Below are 21,915 nucleotides of genomic sequence, written 5' to 3'. Positions count from 1 at the left end.
AAATAACATACCCAGATCAAATATTGGGGGAAATGGCCTTTTCTGACTGATTGGTTTTAACAAGATTGGTCGTACTGGAGGAGGAGGGAGAACTTGATCAGCTCCAGTTGTGAGGCCCAGCTGAGCCTCCCAAATGACGCTGAGTAAAGAGCGAGGAAAGGCAGGGAGCAGGTATACTTTTAAGCTAGAATGACTCAAAAATTCAAATCTGCCAGTATTGAAAGGGATCCACGGATAAGTCTGGATCAAAGCGTCAAGCTCCGTTGATTCGGCAAAAAGCAGTAATAGGGTGGAGGTGAGTTACGAAGTCGGATATCTGTGTGAAGTGACTGAAAGGCAGGTGTACTACAGACAGAAAGCGATTACAGTGCAGATGACATTAGACTCATGGCTCCCCCTGCTGGCTTGGATTCCTCCTAAATAAAAACACACTTTGCTTTACTTGCAGCACGATTTACCAACATCCAAATATTATTAGAGCAACATATTCCTTGCGCAATGAACAGTCTGGTCTTATTGCGTGATGCTGAAAGACGAAAAGTGAATCTCTATAAAAGGGAATTTACCAGTGCTGCTCGCTGATGCATAGTACAGACACACCTTTATGTGCATTTTTCAGCACTTTGTATTCCATAACACTCATAAAACATCAAAAAGAAACAAAAAAAGAAACAAGTGGCTACAATTATATACAATATCAGGATGTCCCGATATTGGCATAAAAATGTAGTATCAGTCAATATCGTTATCGGTTTTTTGCCTATCATGAAAACCAATAAAATAATGCCTTGAGTTCGCCGGCATTTACGGCCACTCAAACGGTCACATCATTAAACTGCGTCGTGAATCGTTAACAGTGTGGCAGCAGCATGTCTGTGGTTTGGAATTATTTCCAAGCTCACATACATCGGTTGATATCACATCAGAAATTGAGAGTTGGACAATATCGGCATATCGATTATCGGCAAAAAAAAGCCAATACTGGATATCCCTAATACAATAGTTACTTCTGTACATGAAAGTGAGCAACGTTTTACAAAATTCAAATAACTGTCAAAATAACATAAAGAGGCCACCAGGAGCTCCATGGCTAGCTTTAGTCCTAGTTGAATCATTTACTGTTTCAATGATGGCAGTGAAGATATGGAGGAGATCTATGACGGCTATATTGTATGATTCACACTCATCAGAGCATTCAATGATTCCTTGTACCCTGTATCTAATGTCTGCATATGATTTTTTCTCTTTTCTTATGTTTTCATTCTTCTATGATCTAACAATATTCAAATGTCTGTGCTTACTGTGGACTCAGTGATCCCTCCCACAGACACAGTGAGCCCCAGCAGGGTGTGGTACTGATACTCAGGCAATCCGAGCAGCTGGGCGATATACCGGAAAGCTTGGGATGGGGCGTTCCAGTTCAGACTTGTGGTGGTCTCGCTGAAAAACACAGCAAACAGAGGCCAATGTAAACAAATATTATTAGTTTTTGCACATATTAGAAGTGTTCAAACTTGCAAATTTAATGTACATGTCCCTGCATATAAGGGTGACTAAAATCAGTGCAATATTATAGCTGTAATATAATTCTACTTTTGAGGGCAGAAGTAACTCACACAGGTAAAATTGTCAACAGCTCCTCTTGGTGGGGTATGTGAGGTACTGCAGGCTCTGCGCTGTGAAGGAGGCGCAGGAAGATGTTGCCAGCGTGGGCTCTGTAGCGGTCAATCTTCTCTGCTGCCTGCTGGGCCAAGCAGCACATCATACTCTTCACCCTGCATGCAGAGAAAAGGGAATGAAGTGCTATCATCTGCTCCACATACTCACAGGTCTATGCACTGTGTCACGTCACTAAATCTCACTGAGTTCTTACTAAATCGCCAAATCAGGCTGAGTTCTTAAATTGATTCTTGTGCGCTTATCAAGAAGTATTCTGGAGACAAAGATGAAATAATTAATATAACACTGTAAAAAGCACCAAGACACATTTGGAATACATCTTTACGATGATTCAAGTCTTAGTTTTACATATTGATTAGGATCAAATCAACAGTCAGAATAAAGTTGTAAGGGAAGTCAAGGGGATACGAGGTGAGGTGTAAAGAGTTTGCAGAGTCACACTCACAGATCTGGTGAAAGGATCTCTGGAGCGCTGCTGGACACCAACATAGTCAGATCCATTAGACTAGTCATCGCTGCCTCTCTCACCCTGGAAAAAGTCACAATGAAAATAGAGACTTCATATTTGCAGTGACATCGGCTTGATCCAGCCACTGGCCGGGGTAACTGAGGTGTTGATAATCTATTAAACTTGTGAACCTCAACAGCCAAAAGTTTGGACAAACCTTCTCATTCAATGGTTTTTATTTAATAATTTTATACATTGTAGATTAATACTGAAGCCATCAAAACTATAATAGAAAGGCAAACTTTAAAAAACGTATCGCACTCGTCCCATGTGCATTTTCTATCCGCGGTGTTCCGTGTGCCATCACAACACATGCCGCTCAGCAACTCTCCGTTCACATTGTGCATCGATAAGATTTGCAACTCGAATTGTCCCGATCCCTCTGACACCTGTTAAGAGGAAAAAGGCAACAACAACTGAGCCCTGGTTTTTCAGCCTTTGCTGCCTTTATTAACGTTATTCCCTCTTCAGTTTATGGGGCTTGCTTTGCTGTGATTCTATTAACAAAACTCATTGTGAAAATCCTAAAATGGATCATCAATCCAATGCATTGTCTGGACATTTTGAAATGAGGGAATGCTGCTTTCTTTAGGGTAGTTTCAGTGATCTAATTCGGTAGTTTTTTCTAATTCATTTTGACCCAGGTCATATCTATTGCAGACTTGTTTTATCAGACCATTTATTTTCTGTTATGCAAGGCTTTTAAATGTGAAGAATAGCTATAGATGTTGCAGATTTATGATCTAGTTTACCAGTAACCTTTTGTTTTTAACTTTAGTTGACTGTAGGCTTTAGTTGGGCACACGTGCACTTCTGAATGTATAGTAATATTTCTCTTAAGGATGAGACATGAAGAATAAATCGATTTTAAATGAAACAACGTAATTTTACGCTTAGATTTTGATAATTTTTCCAACAGAATGTTGCGTCACAGATGACTCACACAAGCTTCACGAAGTTAATTCTCTCAGTTTTCTAAGTCTGATAACTGGAGTAATTTGGGGACTTTAAATGATAACATGCATTTGCTGTGTTTAGGGTTTCAGAGTATAAAAACTGAATTCATTTTAAGCTGATCTTTACATGACAAATGATGCACACTTAGAAATACACACATGTGCTGATGCAAGGACACAGCCATGTGAAGACCGTTTCCTGTCACTGGAATTGAAAGAGAGGTATAGGCAAATTACCTTCATGGCTGCAGGGTGCAATATAGTTTTGTGAAATGCTGACCAGGGCAATCAATCAAAAGTCACACTCTGACAAGTGTACAGGCAACTCATGGAACTGTTGATTAATGACTTACTAGCAATCATTGTAGGCAAAAATAAATGTACATTGAAATCCTGCAAATTTCTGTAAGGAAAGAAAGAGACAGAATTGTGTTCCTGTGTAGGTATGGGCTTGAAAATTTAAATCTGCTACAAAAACAGCAGCAAGAGAGAGACCATATGGAAACACAGGCAAAAACAGATTCAAGACAAAGACTGAAGGAAATGGAAAACAATCGCTACACAGTGTGAAAAAAAGAAGCAGCCCATCCCATGCTGTGAGGACAAGTGACAAGACTGGTGGCATTCCAGGCGAGTCGGTAAGCATGGCCTGGAGCTACTCGTGAGACAGGCATGTGTGACATGTCCCTATGTGGAGGGACAGAAAGCACCAGAGGCATCAGGCAAGGGAGCATTCCTAATCCCTCAGGCAAATTAAAAGGGCATGTGTGCATTTCTGTGTGTGTTGATGAGCATGCTCACTCACCAGGCCCCTACATCCCCTCTGCTGTCTGTTGTATAGTCACTCATACTGCTGAGCAGAACGCCATAAACCTCAGCTACATTCTCCGAGCACACAACAGAGTCTGGGGAGCCGTGGGCACAAACACCTGCCTTCGTGCACACTCTGATAAAGGAAGAAAATGAGAAATTTCACAAAGTAAAACATTACTTGAAGAGACAAAAAGGAAGATGTGTGAACTGAGGCAGTGAGACTACAGTAGAATTTGCAGGATGGATGCAAAATGCAATCAGAGAAATGGACGGACGTGCAATTCAGGTCCTGCAGGTATAGTCTGTCAACTGTTTACTTTAGCGTTACTGCAGACACAGCTACATGTTTAAATTAGCAGCCAGCCAACTCAATAGGCAGGAGATGGGAGACACAGAGTCACCTTTGAAACATAAGTCTGCTAGCCTAGCCGCGCTAGACAACCCACGGCAACGAATTTAATTCTCTGCCAGGGTGGGTCTAGTTACCCTCCATAAGGCTCGAGGCGAGATTCTCCTAAAACTGGCCGGACCAATCACCATGAAGTGTAGAGTCAGAAGGCGGGCGTAACGAAGTGACGACAGAGGCGTGACGATTCTGACAGAAACAACCGGCGCACAATAAACAGTTATCTTTCGACTCGGCTTTGGCCACAGCCCTTCAAGATTTGAAGCTAAAATTCAACTTGAAAGATAAACAAAGGACGGCACTGAAGTGTTTCATTGAGAAGAAAGACGTATTTGGACTTATGCCGACGGGATATGGCAAATCCTTAATATACCAGTTGGCTCCGCGGCTCCGCTGGTTGGGAAGCTAATGGGACTTAGCCACAATCCGCCGGCGCTCTCGGAACTACGTCAGCCTATTCGTTGCGTTGATTGGTTGTATACCTACCGAATTGCTGCAGAGGGATTTGATAGACAACCTTTTAGCCCGCCTCCCTCCCTGTCGAGCTTTCCTAGACCCTTGTGCCGTTAGAAACATGGGTGTAGCATGGCTAGGCTATAAGTCTGCACCATTAGACATCAATAAGACAACAAAAAACTGAAGATGAGAAGTCAGTAGAGATGCATCTGGATACACACTGAGCAATTGATCTGACTGCATCTCTCCTTGCTTCTGTGAAATTTCCCTCCTTCTGGCTCACAGTGCACATCTGCTGGAGACCTTCAAAGATCTAACAGACATATAAACACACACAGACATAGCGCATTTTATAGCTAAATACTTAGACAGTGAAATGTAAAATAGCCTGAAAATGCACACAAACTTCAAACACACCTGTTTCAGTTTGCTATGGATCATAAATCTTGGCAGACAGCCGAGGACAAGGGCGGATCCACAACGAGTGAGCATCTGTGCACTTTTCAGCCCTTCTATGTACTGAGATACCAGAACATCTAAACATGTAAGCACAAATAGACGAAGACAAGAGACATAAACCATGCAATGAAGACCATCAAATATAATATATGAAGCATACGGAGTAGCTACTGAAACTAGGCAACCATATTCAACCTACCTTGCATTTGTGAGTCAGCCTGGCCTGTCTGGGCCTGGTAGTACTCGTTACACATGGCAGACAAGGCCGATACTATTGCAACCTGCTGGCACGGGAGGAGCAAGATCAATTAACAGTAAACAACAATTAGTCTTTTATATTATAAACGGATATTTTCAAGTGCCAAATTATCATACGCTTCATCTTAGCATCTGCTAATTGGAATGTTTTTAAAGAGCATCAGCTTTGCTTAACTAACACTTGTATTTCCTAATAGGTATGTAACACTGAACTCTGTCTTAACTGGCATGTAAATAGGAAAGTTTGCATTCTTTTTGTTATACCTCAGTCTTATGAAAAATATTTAACTTGCCATAATGCCGTCCTTTGCCGCGCTAGAAGCAAGATGAAGAGTTTGAATGGTGTCGTCGATAACCCACTGCCAGCCAGCTGAAACACATTCACCACTTTTATCTCTGATGCTGAATGAAAAGAAGGGCATCCTATCAAATGTTCAAAAAAATGCACTTACCAATGACAGGGTCATTCTTAAAAGGCAATTTGGACAGGGATAGCTTTTCTATAAGGCCACAAACTGTGAAACAACAAAAATGAATCATTATGTACTGCAGAAAAGGAAAGCAGTAACGCCCTTAATAGTTTTCAGGTTTCTTGGAACAATTTATTTAAAAAACATGAGGTCGATTTTCTGTTTGTTTTCTGACTTACCTGCAGGTCTCATCAGCCATCCACCAAAACCCCTAAGCAAAAACAAGCAACATAATTTGAGAATTAATAATATCTTGTTGTTTTTATATACCACCAACACAATGTGAAAGTGACGGTGTCTCCCTACCTGTACTGCTTTCTTTCCTGGAGCTGAAAGTGTGTCAACAAACGCAAATCAGCAAAAGAAGACATTGTGATTGATTCAATCTGGGGCAACAATTTTTGCTGGCACATTATAAGGTCAACTTACCATTTGGTGAATGTTCTTTAATGCATCCACACATTCTGGGGAAATGATGTCCACCACAGCACTGATGGACAAATCGTGCACCATTAAAGCAATAATTCACACAACAGAGCAGAAAATAAAATGATTCATTAACTAATGGCGATCTCCACTTCAATTGTTTTCGTGGTTTCAAACTTCTTTTCTCTGATTTGCAGACTTTGCTTTGGTTGTTTGAGCCACATAAAAAGCTCCAAAGAGGCATGTGACATTTTAATTTGCAGGTCTACTTCCCAGAATGCGATCTAAAATATGTAACATGAGTCACATATGAGTCCAGACTAGTTCTAGGTCATGCTACCTAGACTGTACTACGAGTCTACCTGTTGGTTTTAAGGCCCACTTTGTACAGAGCATGTGTGACCTCTCCACATGCCAGGATGGCTCCATGGCGGCTGTGGAGGTCCATACCCACTGCCATGGTCAACAGCTGAGGCAAAACTGCAACCAAAAAAAGAAGACAGATCATGATATATAGACTCATGACCTATATTTCTGTATATGTCAGGGTAGAGACTGTGATTTGGTAGAGTTGGAGTTTCTACCAGTAGAGATTGCGATTGGAGTCTCTACCAGTAGAATTGGAGTTTCTACCAGTAGAGATGGAACTTTAAATCTAACCCCTGCCCTGACCCCTGACCCTAACCTTAAAAGTCTAACCTTAGCCCTGACAAATCTCTACTGGTAGGATTGGAGTGTCTACTGGTAGAGATTGCGATCGCAGTCTCTACTGGTAGAAACTCCAATTCTACTGGTAGAGGTTGCGATCGCAGTCTCTACTGGTAGAAACTCCAATTCTACTGGTAGAGGTTGCGATCGCAATCTCTACTGGTAGAAACTCCAACTCTACCAAATCGCAGTCTCTACCCTGACATATACAAAAAGGAACTTTTCATGAGAAATGTACTCCATTTGAAAGTTCAGCATTGGTTGGGGAACAGGTAAAGTGACATTGTTTACCTGTTGTTGCCATATAATCAGGCGCTTGAGGCGTCAGGTTGTGGAGCGCTTTAGTTGCAAGCTCTCGGATTACACTGAAAGACATGTAAAGTTGTATGGTATGTACACACGTGGACAAAATTGTTGGTACCCCTCAGTTAAAGAAGGAAAAACCCACAATTCTCACTGAAATCACTTGAAACTCACAAAAGTAACAATAAATAAAAATTTATTGAAATTTAAATAATCAAAATCAGCCATCACTTTTGAATTGTTGATTAACATAATTATTTAAAAAAACAAACTAATGAAATAGGGCTGGACAAAAATGATGGTACCCATAACTTAATATTTTGTTGCACAACCTTTTGAGGTAATCACTGCAATTAAACGATTTCTGTATTTGTCAATGAGCGTTCTGCAGCTGTCAACAGGTATTTTGGCCCACTCCTCATGAGCAAACAGCTCCAGTTGTCTCAGGTTTGATGGGTGTCTTCTCCAAATGGCATGTTTCAGCTCCTTCCACATATGTTCAATGGGATTCAGATCTGGGCTCATAGAAGGCCACTTTAGAATAGTCCAACGCTTTTCTCTCAGCCATTCTTGGGTGTTTTTGGCTGTGTGTTTTGGATCGTTGTCCTGTTGGAAGACCCATGACCTGCGACTGAGACCAAGCTTTCTGACACTAGGCAGCACATTTCTCTCCAGAATGCCTTGATAGTCTTCAGATTTCATCGTACCTTGCACACTTTCAAGACACCCTGTGCCAGATGCAGCAAAGCAGCCCCAAAACATTACTGAGCCTCCTCCATGTTTCACCGTAGGGACAGTGTTCTTTTCTTCGTATGCTTGGTTTTTGAGTCTATGAACATAGAGTTGATGTGCCTTACCAAAAAGCTCCAGTTTGGTCTCATCTGTCCAAAGGACATTCTCCCAGAAGCTTTGTGGCTTGTCAACATGCATTTTTGCAAATTCCAGTCTGGCTTTTTTATGAGTTTTTTTCAGCAGTGGTGTCCTCCTTGGTCGTCTCCCATGAAGTCCACTTTGGCTCAAACAACGACGAATGGTGCGATCTGACACTGATGTACCTTGGCCTTGGAGTTCACCTTTAATTTCTTTGGAGGTTGCTCTGGGCTCTTTGGATACATTTCGAACGATCCGTCTCTTCAATTTGTCATCAATTTTCCTCTTGCGGCCACGTCCAGGGAGGTTGGCTACTGTCCCGTGGGTCTTGAACTTCTGAATAATATGAGCCACTGTTGTCACAGGAACTTCAAGCTGTTTAGAGATGGTCTTATAGCCTTTACCTTTAAGATGTTTGTCTATCATTTTTTTTCCGATGTCCTGGGACAATTCTCTCCTTCGCTTTCTGTTGTCCATGTTCAGTGTGGTACACACCTTTTCACCAAACAGCAGGGTGACTACTTGTCTCCCTTTAAATAGGCAGACTGACTGATTATGAGTTTGGAAACACCTGTGATGTCAATTAAATGACACACCTGAGTTAATCATGTCACTCTGGTCAAATAGTTTTCAATCTTTTAGAGAGGTACCATCATTTTTGTCCAGGCCTGTTTCATTAGTTTGTTTTTTTAAATAATTATGTTAATCAACAATTCAAAAGTAATGGCTGTTTTTGATTATTTAATTTTCAATACATTTTTATTTATTGTTACTTTTGTGAGTTTCAAGTGATTTCAGTGAGAATTGTGGGTTTTTCCTTCTTTAACTGAGGGGTACCAACAATTTTGTCCACGTGTGTACAAGAGATAAAAACAAACTCTACAATATCATGTTCTACATATCTGGTGGTATTATAAGCACTGGACAGTAGAAATACTTACCTATCCCAGTGGTTGATCTTCATGGCTACTAAATGGTCTATCATGGATTTGGTGTACTCCGGGAAACCAGCTATATAGACACTTTGAGAACAACAACAAAGTTTTCAGCTGTACAAACAATAAGTAATAGCTTTTTGACATTCATCCGTAACCAATCAAAGGTGGAAAAAAAATATTTCAGGCAGCTCTAATCACTTCCTACATTCATCATTCTATTTTCGGTGCTACGTGCAGTTCCGCATTCAGTCACACCCTAAGGCTAGAGTCTTTCTCCATTTTCACTGCTTAAGTGTTTGCTCCGTTAGCGGTGACACACTCCTGACAGAGGTGAAAATTCTTTTAAAGGTTTGGAGCTTTTTGTGTGTTGACTTTGATGTAGAGGTTTCATATGTGAGCAGGTCAGGTTTCTCAGGTCAAAAATGTAACTGGAACCAACACATTTTCAAAAAACAATCAACCAAACTGCACATAATTAGGTTGTATAAAAACATCAGATTTTGATAGCATTGCTCTAGTTCTATTGTTTACATGTCCATTTTTGGTTACTTTAAAAAGAAGAAATCAAGCTTTTTTTTTTTTCAGCACACAGCACTCCTCTGACCTAAATGCATTTTTCTTATGGACCTCCAGCCAAAAGCTCTGCCATGAAGCTGAACTTATTTCTGTTTCTCACTTATTGTGAACTGAGACATTTTTTGCCAATAGAAACACACATAATTACTGATGACACTGAAAGTGAGACTAAGAGTAAATTCTGAGCTGTGGAATGGTAGTAAGCATTTTCTGGGAAGCAGCTGCATTTTAGAAGAACGGCAAATGCAAATCCATTGTTTCTTACCTAATGTTCAGATAGCAGTTGTTGAGATTTCCAACAGCATAGTAGTCTGCTGCCGTTAGGATCTCAATACCATGTGGAAATGTCCCCTGTTGAGACAGAAGCAAGCAAAAAACTGCTGGGATGTTTTCAGTGCCTTAATTCAGAGCTGTCTATATTTTAAAACAGTGAGCATTTAATTCTGAGATGAGAAATTTGTGAATCCAAAAATGACCTTTGATTTGAAGACAGTTATGGCTCAAGGTTCAGTAGCAAATCAAGCATTTGCCCTGTAGGTATACTGGGAGGCTATTTCTTTTCTTCAAAAGGTTTCACTAACAAGGCAAGTTTGAGCAAGACCTAGATATGTGGCAACAAATACGGTTCAAATCATGATAATTCTTAGTCATCATGTTCAAGTTGTCACAAACCTGTCGGCCGACATTCTCTTGGAAGGCAGCCTGGGACAAAATGAGGCATAAAATTAACTTCTGTCATGTAACTTTATTTCTTGAGTTAAATAAGCAAAAGATGTTGAACTGACAACTTACAGAGGCAGCTCTGCGACAGTTGACATTTCGATCAAACACAGCTGTGATCAGCAAAGCACTGCAGGGACAGACAAAACGGATGGAACAGAGAGTATAAATTATCAGATGACAAACTTGAAAGTAGAACTGTCCACTGAATGCAATGGAGAAGGGGCATTAGAGTGTTTTCACAGACACGAGAAGCTTTAAATCTAAAGTTAGCACCTGTATCCACTTTTAAGGCCTTTTTTAAAAAACAAAACTTTTAGCAATTCAGCATTTCCTTTGCTGTGATAATAACCTTGCATGTAGCCGCCCCGTCATAGAGCAGCAACGGTGTTTGAACATTTTAATACTCGGTTTAAAATCAATGACTTGGATAAAAATGGTGTCTACGATGTGATTACATCGTGAAGCACAACTTCCTAGAACAGAAGGAAAATACAACCGAAATATGACTAACCATGACCTCCTTGCAATATTGGAGGTTGTGTCAACTCATGTTTTGACTTCAACATTCCTCAACTATACACTGTCGCTACAAGTCTCAGAAATGATAGATATGAGAATTAATTTATTTAAGGGGGAGCCAACCTACTTAAAAATCACTGTGACAGTGTGAGACGAACTGCTGCTGGCCTTGTTTGCTCTCCTCCCATGAACCCTACTTCCAAACAATAACATCCAGTCACAGAGATTCACCAACTGCCTCCAGCTTGGCTTCACTAACTGGCCTTACCCTGAGGGCCTGGAAACAGAAACAGCCCTGATTGCACTCTACACCGTGCTGTAAACCATATTCTGAATTCTGTAACTGCTACAATTAACAAGGGTGCAGTTTATTTATTCAGCTAAGAAGATATGCAACTGTGTGTGTGTGTGTGTGTGTGTGTGTGTGTGTGTGTGTGTGTGTGTGTGTGTGTGTGTGTGTGTGTGTGCCCCCAAGTCACTTAGTCTCACGGTCACAAAAATGAGATTTCTGTATGTCATCAAGCTGTGATGAACAGAGCAGGAACCAGCTTGTCCTAGCGTTGCTGCCAAGCGGGGACCGAAACCTACAGCAGCAGGCGAAACCTGGCAATCCTGTAGGCTAGGGAAAGGGAGGGTGTTGTTGCGACTGCTGATGATAATTTGCAGGGGTTCAAACTGACGCCGCAGAGCTGGTCTGCACAGTCACAGGCCACAGGTCCGTACATGCAAGCCAAGAGAAAAGGGATCAAGGATGAGGCAAACCGTTACTACTGACAAAGACTGAACGTACGTCACTGGATGATGGTGCATTTCTCTGCACTGGTTGCTGATTAGATCTGCAAATTTTAACATGTTCATCCTTATTTTTAAGGCTACATCTGCCCCGCTAATTGCTGACCTGAATCAGGTCTAAACCAAATGCAACCGTTGTTGTCCAGTTGCTACAGCTTTCAAAAAACCTAAAATGCTCATGACCTAAAGATAAAACATGAGCCCCTTTATGCTAATCTCATAGCAATTCCAAACATCAGTCTCATACCTAAGCACCCTAGCCCCTTTGATGTAAAATTCTCAACAGCAATGTTAGTGGCTGGACCGAGCAACATTTCCATAGCAAATGCAACACTACACAAGTCTAGACTAAATGCCGTCAGCTTAGCACAAAGGCTGCAGCAACAGAAGGGCAAACATGCAGAGAGTGTGACAATAATGCATGCTTTGTAAGAGTAACAGCTTCTAAAGTCAATCTAGTGAATGTATTTTCCCAAACTTCATCTCAAAGGGACAACAAAAATAAAAATAACTTTGATAAACCTGGAAAACAGTGAAAGACAGTTTCAAGCTGGTGAGGACTCTCCTCTAAAAAGTCTTAAACCATTTCCCCTTTGTGGTACAACTGGAGCAAAACAGATCAATAAGCCCATCATTCAACACTTCTCCACGTCAACAGGGCGCAAAATTTGCTTTCTAGTGATGCTAAATGGTAAGATTGATTAAAATGTCTCACTCCATGTCTGTCAGATATCAGGCATGCAGCTATTCAGTAGATACCCAATCATGTGTGACTGAAGCCATAAAGTACAATAAAGCAACAGTGTCAGAATGTTAAAAAAAAACATAACTTTAACATAGAGATGAAGCCAGCAATCGTACATATGACATGTCTAACAAAGGGCAACACATTTTCATTTTTTATTTCGTGTCCCATTAGATGCATGTGTGTGTGATGCATACTTATTGTTTTGCTATGATTTCTGTGATTTCAAATCATCGTTTCATCCAGGCGCCGTATAAAACAGTAAATGAATAAGAATACTGACATCTGATTGAAAAATATTTTAGCTTTCCCATCCAGTGCCTGAGGTGATCAGATCATCTATTGGCAATTTCTGTTCATGACAAAATGATGATAAGAAAACACAAGCAGCTGCCCAACCTACTCTGAGTCAGTATGCACAGAGCACACGAGGACGTGTGCTGGCTACGTGGGAACATGCAAGACGGATGTCGCACAGAAAAACTGGTTTGAGGCAGCAAAAAACAGCTCAAAGGCAAACTGTGCAGCGTCAAGGCTGCAAATTCCAATGAAAATGTCAAATACAATGAGCTGCAATCAAAGTATCTTACTGAATGCTTAAAAAGTGCATTATGTGTCCAATTCTTGATTGCAGCTGTTTCTTTATTTAATGCAGCTAAGTGATATGCATTCAGCTGCTAGTTGTATCCAGTAGATTTAAAGCCTTCATTTGAACTATACTGCATTACATAGAGAGTTGCCATCGTTTCTGTTGTACTAAAGTGTATTACTTTCAGACAGACACACCTAATAAACTACCAACAGTATTTAGAATGTATAAACAGCACAGACCCACTGTATGATATTATTAGTTGGTAGCATGCTTAAAACAGAGAAAAGTCACACCAGTGTACATGTTTGGCTGCAGCTTTATTCATATCTGACCTGTAATTGCCGTTAAATGATGCTCAATATTTATTCAAGAAGGATATACTGAGTTTGTTTTAGTAACTATAAGAGCAAGCTAACTGCAATAGCAGTAGACAAAAAAAAAGGTACTGCTGCTGTTTTGTGGCTCATCTTAACATCTGCATTTTCCAGATAGAAAACGGGAGAGAGGTACTATTCATCTCTACAACAGAAGGTTCACTCTTGTGTCATTGAAACAGTAAACTTCACAGTTACAAATGTGCTCTCGATGTAGTTTAGCAGTGAATTATGTACATGATGGTTTGTACAGGAATGGAACAAATAAGGGGATTACCTGGCAATCTGAGTGACAAAAGGCTCGAGCTCTTTGGGTTCGTAAGCCCTTGCGAAAGACCAGCATACATAGCAGGCAGCGTCGCGCACGTTGGAGCCAACGCTGCAGGCCCCCCTCTTTTCCTCGTAGGTCAGGGACTTGATGATGAGTGGCACAACTGCAAGTAGACAGCACAATAAGATGAAACCAAAGATTGCAAGTTATGTCAAAAAATTATAGATTGATTGCATGCAATTTTTGTCGTAGCAAGAGTTCAAATATCACTCTGTTAGCATCACACCCCACCCAGAATCCTAAGTGAAGTAAAGGTTGTGCGTGCTAACTTTACTGCTCACTTTAAGATGAAAAAGAATACATGATTTTTGCTCCATCACCATTTACTTTTACATGTACTGGGAATTCAAATTGTGATGAACATTTATATTTATTTAATGTGATGATTTAAATTCATTGAAACCAACCCTTCCACAGTCCCTGACGAAATAAGCAGAAAAATTCAAATGAAACCTTAGTAGAATTTGAAGTAGAAAAACCCCGCCTTAGAATGTGCAACATAATGGCTGATTAGTGTTTTTCCATTAAGACAAATTCAGGGCTAACTGAATGCAAGCTAGTACCTGCCCACGAGCATTTTCACAATGACATCATCATCAGTAATATCGCTGCTCTGGATCATAGTTATTTAGGAAGCAACGCTTATACATCTGATAAATACAGGGCATCAAGGTTTAAAATGGTTAGAATTTGGAAGATAAGCTGACACCAATAAAATTTGCTAATTTAGTTAAAATTTAGTACACAAATGTCACGCTGATCTTAACAGTTTACTGTTGAACTTCATTTGTAACTTTTCAGCAACTGTAAAAATAAAGCCTGCGTGGCCATTTCCACAAAAGAGAGAGATGAAGCCAAAAAGAGGAAGAAACAGCGAGTACTCCCACCCCTACCCCCCCTCATGTAAATCATTGCTTGCGGCTTGACTAATATCAGGTACATCAATGTTGCCTGAGGGCCCTGCAGTTTGGGCTGAAGCCCCACCCACTACTGAGACAACACCTCAGAGAGAGGAACTCACCACACAACTAACATCACACATATTCACCATCACACACATTCACAAACGCACTCCGAGCTCTGAGCACACACTGAAGTGGCGTCTTGACCAGATACCGACGTGAACTGTGGAGCAGCTCTCTGCAGGCCGGCAACTCAGCAGAACGCACTGTTGCTTCAACTAGAGCAGGTAATGTTTTATCTATTTTTCTCCTCTATCAACTAATAAGGAAGCATCATTAAGTTATAAGTACTTATTTACAGCACTCAAAGCCTATCTGTGTTATTGAGTAAGACTGTCAGTGATATACAGTGGTGCTAATCGCTAGTTCCTAGTGTGTATTTATAGGTTGGTATGAGCTACGTGTGCACCTGTTACCTGTGCCTCTCAATTAGCCTCTGCTCAGATCACAGTAACTGATGCACAGCTAAATACAGAAAGCCTTCTAAACATATTTAAGATGCTTCCATCGATAGCATAGGCTTCTTCTAAGAATTTTGCAGCATATTTAAAGTGGTCTGTAAATCTAAAACAACAAAACGTCACCTGAGCTAATAGGACACAAACGTATTTCTTAAAGAAAGAATACCGAAAAAAGTTTTGACTGCATTATATTCAGTGTTAAAAAGGGATTTTTAAATTAATGTCCGAGTTAAGAAGGGAGTGGCTTCGTGCGCTGCTGCAGTTGGGCAGAAACTTGAGTGACAACTTCTTGCGACAGTACATGACAAGCAGGTTCCTCCGAGCACGCCCAGCAATGCTGAACTCACAGCTTAAGGTGATGTTTCAGATGCAACCTACATCAGAGTTTCACCATAACTAAGGAAAATTTATCAGACCATTTCTTCCGATACTCATGTATCTCCAGAGCCTGTGAGCTCATCAAATGATGAATTCATCCTGCAGGTGTAGTCATGGGAAGCAGGTGGCTGGTGGTTCCCACGCCGACAGCACTGAGTTTAGCAAGGCTGAGAGAAAAAGCAAGTCTCTGCATGCCCTCCAGGTCTGCGCTAGTAAGTGTGTAGTCTGCCTTCTGTTTGCCTTAGCAGCTCGCCAACTTCATAAAACAGATGAGTCAAGTGATATCAAAACGTACAGACAGGTGAACAGGCAGACAAAGTTGAAGTGTTTGTAGGCTGCTGCCGATCAACTAAAACCAAACGAAGGCCCGACTGCACCTACGCAAAAATTCAGGTACATTTTTGCATACAGTCAACGGGTTTTCATATTTAACTATTTCTCTGTTTGGTGTCCAGCTCACTGTGAAGTAGCAGTTGCAGAAATACATTAGCCCGAGGGTGCAGTGTTTTGTGGCGCGAGAGATTTTTCTGGAAGAGCAGCTAAGGAACACTCTGACAGAAAATACAACCATTCTCCACCTGAACCAGTGCAACAACTCTAAAAAACTCTTTTAGCTCCACTACTTGACAGTCACTTCAATGAAAATCTGGTATAAATCGTGTAAAGATTCAGAGATTGCTTTTGTATGCTTTAGCATCACAATCCTTACTTCAGCATAAAGAGGTACTAACTCCTCAACTGCAATGTGCTTCATTCTTCTTTCAGAAAACGTGTATTCAGAACAAGATGGAAACTGCTCAGGAACGCAAGCCAAAGAGGCCCCACTATATTCCCCGACCACCAGGGAAGCCATTTAAGTACCAGTGTTTCCAGTGTCCCTTCACCTGCAATGAAAAGTCCCATCTCTTTAACCATATGAAATACAATTTGTGTAAAAACTCAATCTCTCTTATGGCACAGAAAAATGGGCAAACGGCTCGGCAGATCAAGGCTGTAGCAAGGGTGGTCCCTGCCAAATCTAAGGATTGTACAAACTTTCTTCCAGCAGTTCAGGACGACAGTCCTGAGAAACAGAGAGATGAAGAGCACAAGGCAGACAGCGGAGAAGACAAAGAAGAAATTGATGTTGGGTGTGACAATGAAGTCATCAAGGACAGTCAGAGTGTGACAAAATCAAATACAGCTCCAGAGACGGAAAACAGGGAGAGCAATGAGACTAAAGATCTGCCGCGCCCATCTGCTTTCTCCCCTGTCACGCCCAAAAATGATGGAGCCGAAGCTTTCAAGTCATCTGTGCAGCAGACAGAAGATTCACGAGCTCCTCTTCCCACTTTCAACCACCCCGGCTTCCCATGGGGTCCAATGTCATCATCCATTCCTATAAAATTATTCCCCCCTCTCATGGTTCCTGAATACTCACCTTATCTCCTGCCTGACCGGCCCCTGTATCCACCATATTATCTCCCAGGAAATCACCATGTGAATGAGCCAAACTCTCCCTCTTTCCAGCAAGACTTTCTGGATCCCCAGAGGCCTATGGGACAACAGGCCATTGCCCCATCTCACACTTCCCCATTTCCTCCTTACCCCTACAGATACTGCCATACTATTCCACCCGGGCCCCCTCTGCACTACAACCTCTACAGACCCCATGAGCTTCCCATGTCACTTACAGGACCCAGATACCTTCCTTTGGATTTGTACGGCCCACCCCTGGGCACTAAGGATTATGACTTATACATGCATTCACGTTCCATTCACAACCGTCCACACACGTCGACACAAGAGGAGAGTCACCACGAGCAGAGTGGAGACAAGGCAACGAGGCTGAGCCCTAAAGAGGGCTGTTCAGCTATGGGGTCCCCTGACAGACCCAGTCAAGCACACATAATCCAAAGAGACACACAGGCTCCCCAATACACCAAAACGGATGAGTCACACAGCACCACCCAACTGGCACACGCAGCTGCAGCCGGGCAACCCATCAATAATGACTTAAGTCAAGAAGAGTCAGCAGAAACCTTGCTGCAGCTAAGAACTCAGCATGTGGATGGAGGGTACGTAATATCCCCAGTTCTTTTCTTCATTTAGCATGACTGTTTTGTATTTGCAATTTTGGCAGAGTTTTGGATTTAACTTTTGTTTTGGTCTGTCTCTTACAGATTAGCTGAGAATAGACAATACTCTTCTGTGTCTGTATCCGAGTCGTGTCCCGAAACTGCGTCAGAACAAGATGACATGGAGGACACAGATGACCTGGCCCCTCTCAACCTCTCAACAAGGAACCAGGACAAGGAAAAAACTCAATCTGATCACGGGTTAAGGTGCTCGGACACAGTCAGCTTGAAGGAGAATGAGCTGCCTCTGAACCTCAGTCTTCGAGTTTCTCACGACAGCGACGCACACATCTCTGCCCCGAGCACTTCCGACGATCTTCATCCGAGATCTGCGGAAGAGATGGATGAAGAACCCTGTGACCAGAGGCAGACTGCAGCTCTGGCACTCTGTCAGCTGGCCATTGCGAGCTCTGCAGTTTCTTCATGTGACTTCAGTGCTGCAGACAGCTCCTCAAAAGCTTCCACAGATGCTGCAAGTCCCCGCTCTCCAAAGAAAATAAAGCAAACCACCAGAGCTAAGGCAGCAGGCATGAAAAGAGCAAACAGTAGTCACGTTGAAAGCAAATGCCATAAATCAAACAAAAGAGTAAAAGCAGCAGGGCGGGCTGTAAGGAGAAGACCTCGCTGCTGCTAACAACTCAACTCTCACTGTTTCTCACTTGGTGATGAGGACTGAATACAAATAAATCTTCACCACTGTAACGATCAATGTTAAAAGACTTTTGATTGTTTTGATTAAGCACTGAAAGATTTGATTATGTGTTTTTAAAAATGCAGTAAATGCAAATATCTCTTTTCACAGGTATGTGCATATATGTCTAGTTCTCAAGCTTGATTAGAAGAGATGAAACGCAAATTGGAAAGGGATTTTTTTCATATTTAAACACATATTTGTAACGTAAAAAGTTTAGAATGTAAGATATACAGTACTGTATGGAAGATGTACTGTAAATATATATAAAGATACGCATGAAGATGTTGAATAAATAAATAACAAAATAACTTTCTCACAATAGTCTGTGTGTTGTTTAATGATGATTTCATGAACATACCGTCTGTTAATCTGGAAGGCAGCAGCAGCCCTCTTCTACCCAGTTCTGCCAGTGCAAGGCAGCCTCCATGCCAAGCATTGTCCGTTTCCTGGAAGCTTGAGAGAAAATACAATTTAAGAGGTCAAAACACAGAACATGTTCGTGGAATATCGTCTGCATGAAAGATTTGTCCCTGTATGACTTGTATTTTTTAAAAATAACACACCAGAAATGATAAAAGACTTTTTGTTACTCATGAAAAGAACCAGTATGCCTCGAGCTACCTGAAGCAGTCCAGCACTGATCCAACCACCTCATCTGCCAGCTCCTTGGGAAGCCTCCCAGTTACCCTCCCTATGCTGAAGGGTTAAACAGAATAGGTTATCGCAACACATTTCAGAGAAGCAGATTTCCATATAAAGAATACCAAAGACAAGTAGCAACAAGGATAATGTTGTCAACAGTTCAGGTTTGCTAGATGTCACTTTAATAGTGCATTACCCCTTTGCTGCAGACCAGCGCACAATTGTTTCCTTATCTTTTAGTCCCACAAGTAGATGCTCTGTAAAATAACATGCAAATTAGATTATTTTTCTTGACATCAGTATTGTTATAAAAGTCTTTTAAACTGAGTGGGGGCAGAAACTAACCAATAACAGTCTCTACTTCTTCAGGAATGTCATAGTCCTCCTCCTGTTCTTGTGTATCCACTTCAGGAGTTACAGCAGCACTGGCTGCAGCAGACTGGGACATGGACAGGTTTGCTGCCAGGGAACGGCTGCCTCTCTGGTACCTGAAAGACATGCACATACATTTTTGAAACCACTTCTGTCCTGCCATGTCTCACTGAGGACAATAAAATATATTGTGACCTATATGACAATATCAAGTTATGAAAAACTAGCTGGACAGAAGCTGATACCACATTTTCTTCAACTGAAAGAGAATCACTTCTTTTAAACTAACCATCTGATTTTCACTACTAGTCAAAAGTTTGGACACACCTTCTCATTTTATGTTTTTTCTTTATTGTCATGATTACTTACATTGTAGATTCTCACTGAAAGCATCAAAACTATGAATAAACACACATGGAATTATGTAGCAAACAAAAAGTGTGAAATAAGTCAAAACATGTTTTATATTTTAGATTATTCAAAATAGCCACACTTTGCTTTGACTACTGCTTTGCTTTGTGCCTCATCAAGGTTAATTTGTGGAATTTCTTGCCTTCTTAATGGTGTTGGGACCATCAGTTGTGTTGTGCAGAAGTCAGGCTGGTACACAGTTGACATCCATATTTGAGAACTAATGGAATCCATATTATGGCAAGAACCAGTCAGCTCAGTAAACAGAATCGACAGCCCATCATTGCTTTAAGAACTGAAGGTCAGTCAGCCCGGAAAATTCCAAAAACTTTGAATGTACTCTCAAATGCAGTCACAAAAACATCAAGCTCCACGATGAAACTGGCTCATATGAGGACCGTCCCATTAAAGGAAGGCCAAAAATCACCTCTGCTGCTGAAGATAAGTTCATCCGAGTCACCAGTCTCAGAAATTGCAGGTTAACGGTATCTCAGAATAAAGCCCAGATAAATGCCACACAAAGTTCTAGCAGCAGACACATCTCTACATCAACTGTTCAGAGGAGACTATGTGAATGAGGCCTATATGATCAAATAGCTGCTAAGAAACCACTACTAAGGACAAAACAATAAGCAGAAGAGATTTGTTTGGGCCAAGAAACACAAGAAATGGACATCAGAACAGTGGAAATCTGTGCTTTGGTCTGATGAGTCTAAATCTGAGATCTTTGGTTCCACCTGCTGTCTTTGTGCGACGCAGAAAAGGTGAACGGATCATCTCTACATAAATGGTTCCCACTGTGAAGCATGGAGGAGGAGGCGTGATGGTGCTTTACTGGTGACACAGTTATTCAAAACTGAGGGCACACTGAACCAGCACGGCTACCACAGCATCCTGCAGCAACATGCCACCCCATCTGGTTTGCCTTTAGTTGGACCATCATTTATTTTTCACCAGGACAATGACCCCAAACACACCTCCTGGCTGTGTAAGGGCTATCTGACCAAGAAGGAGAGTGATGGAGTGCTGCGTCAGATGACCTGGCCTCCACAGTCGTCTGACCTAAACCCAATCGAGGTGGTTTGGGATGAGATGGACCACAGAGAGAAGGCAAAAGAGCCAACATGTGCTCAGCATCTCTGGGAACTCCTTCAAGACTGTTGGAAAACCATTTCAGGTGACTACCTCATGAAGCTCATGGAGAGAATGCCAAGAATGTACAAAGCTGTCATCAAAGCAAAGGGTGGCTATTTTGAAGAATCTAAAATATAAAACATGCTTTGACTTATTTCACACCTTTTTGTTTACTACATGATTCCATTTGTTCATTCATAGTCTCGATGCCTTCAGTGAGATTCTACAATGTAAACAGTCATAAAAACAGAGAAAAGCAAATGAATGAAAATGTGTGTAGAGCCTTTTGGCTGGTAGTGTAAATAAAAGGAGACAGTGTTTTTAGATGTAACAAAGTTAAGTTTTACACAAGCACACATTATATGTCACTGCATATCGTTTTTCACCTCCAAGCAGCCAAACGTGGCTTCAGGAAGGTGAGGCCGAGTCTCTGGATTAGTTTGACGCCGAGCTTCCTCAGCATGGCCTCGCTGCTCTCTGATAGATGCTTCTTCTCCAGACACTGCAGAACTGTAGGAGCTGAGAAACCACACACAAAGACATAATTAAAACAACTGCAACATCCACACTGCAAAAGACCATATTCACAGGTCAGCTACAACTTCAATGACACACGATGTGACATATTTAGTCATAAATGTGCATTGGATTGTGTGCCAATGAAATTCATCGATCATAATCAGATATGGGGAGGTTCTGAAACTGTAGAGAAATATCTCCCCTCTGGCAAAGTACATTTGGATAAATATTAGTGAACAAATACAAACACAACTGAACAAAGGATATAAAAGTGATAATTACACACTCCATAAACTCATGTTGTGGAAGTTTGTTTGTTTTT

At 41.4% G+C, this 21,915-nt stretch overlaps 2 protein-coding genes across 5 annotated transcripts in view; one reads left to right on the top strand and one right to left on the bottom strand.

Annotated features, from left to right (window-relative positions):
- tbcd (tubulin folding cofactor D) overlaps positions 1 to 21,915 on the bottom strand; it is a 33,349-nt gene that overhangs the window by 3,724 nt on the left and 7,710 nt on the right. For all 4 annotated transcript variants that reach the window (XM_051940893.1, XM_051940894.1, XM_022198146.2 and 1 more), the window contains exons 9-32: positions 21,461 to 21,593; positions 19,503 to 19,645; positions 19,354 to 19,414; positions 19,137 to 19,211; positions 18,874 to 18,968; positions 13,850 to 14,006; positions 10,620 to 10,677; positions 10,500 to 10,529; positions 10,093 to 10,178; positions 9,255 to 9,335; positions 7,432 to 7,505; positions 6,795 to 6,912; positions 6,436 to 6,496; positions 6,313 to 6,335; positions 6,186 to 6,217; positions 5,989 to 6,051; positions 5,830 to 5,906; positions 5,478 to 5,559; positions 5,237 to 5,355; positions 5,041 to 5,132; positions 3,950 to 4,090; positions 2,126 to 2,209; positions 1,617 to 1,775; positions 1,302 to 1,440 (exon numbers count right to left, since the gene is read on the bottom strand). In XM_051940893.1, the coding sequence (XP_051796853.1) occupies positions 1,302 to 1,440; positions 1,617 to 1,775; positions 2,126 to 2,209; positions 3,950 to 4,090; positions 5,041 to 5,132; positions 5,237 to 5,355; positions 5,478 to 5,559; positions 5,830 to 5,906; positions 5,989 to 6,051; positions 6,186 to 6,217; positions 6,313 to 6,335; positions 6,436 to 6,496; positions 6,795 to 6,912; positions 7,432 to 7,505; positions 9,255 to 9,335; positions 10,093 to 10,178; positions 10,500 to 10,529; positions 10,620 to 10,677; positions 13,850 to 14,006; positions 18,874 to 18,968; positions 19,137 to 19,211; positions 19,354 to 19,414; positions 19,503 to 19,645; positions 21,461 to 21,593 (2,183 nt within the window). The remainder of the gene's footprint in view (positions 1 to 1,301; positions 1,441 to 1,616; positions 1,776 to 2,125; positions 2,210 to 3,949; positions 4,091 to 5,040; positions 5,133 to 5,236; positions 5,356 to 5,477; positions 5,560 to 5,829; positions 5,907 to 5,988; positions 6,052 to 6,185; positions 6,218 to 6,312; positions 6,336 to 6,435; positions 6,497 to 6,794; positions 6,913 to 7,431; positions 7,506 to 9,254; positions 9,336 to 10,092; positions 10,179 to 10,499; positions 10,530 to 10,619; positions 10,678 to 13,849; positions 14,007 to 18,873; positions 18,969 to 19,136; positions 19,212 to 19,353; positions 19,415 to 19,502; positions 19,646 to 21,460; positions 21,594 to 21,915) is intronic.
- Positions 14,829 to 18,768, top strand: znf750 (zinc finger protein 750). The gene is made up of 3 exons (XM_022198148.2): positions 14,829 to 15,092; positions 16,470 to 17,761; positions 17,867 to 18,768. Exons 2-3 carry the CDS (start codon positions 16,491 to 16,493, stop codon positions 18,453 to 18,455), a joined length of 1,860 nt encoding a protein of 619 aa, XP_022053840.1. The 5' UTR covers positions 14,829 to 15,092; positions 16,470 to 16,490; the 3' UTR covers positions 18,456 to 18,768.

The sequence above is a fragment of the Acanthochromis polyacanthus genome, chromosome 21 (genome assembly GCF_021347895.1).
Source record: "Acanthochromis polyacanthus isolate Apoly-LR-REF ecotype Palm Island chromosome 21, KAUST_Apoly_ChrSc, whole genome shotgun sequence".
Lineage (NCBI taxonomy): Eukaryota > Metazoa > Chordata > Actinopteri > Pomacentridae > Acanthochromis > Acanthochromis polyacanthus.
Note: the sequence above shows the minus strand (reverse complement) of the source record. Positions and strands in the feature narration are given on the sequence as shown.

Bases quoted from the DNA above. Each gene is read 5' to 3' on its own strand.
- znf750 (XM_022198148.2), top strand. From the start codon at position 16,491: ATGGAAACTGCTCAGGAACGCAAGCCAAAGAGGCCCCACTATATTCCC. The intron at 17,762-17,866 runs GTACGTAATATC...TGTCTCTTACAG, and splicing joins ACTCAGCATGTGGATGGAGG to ATTAGCTGAGAATAGACAAT.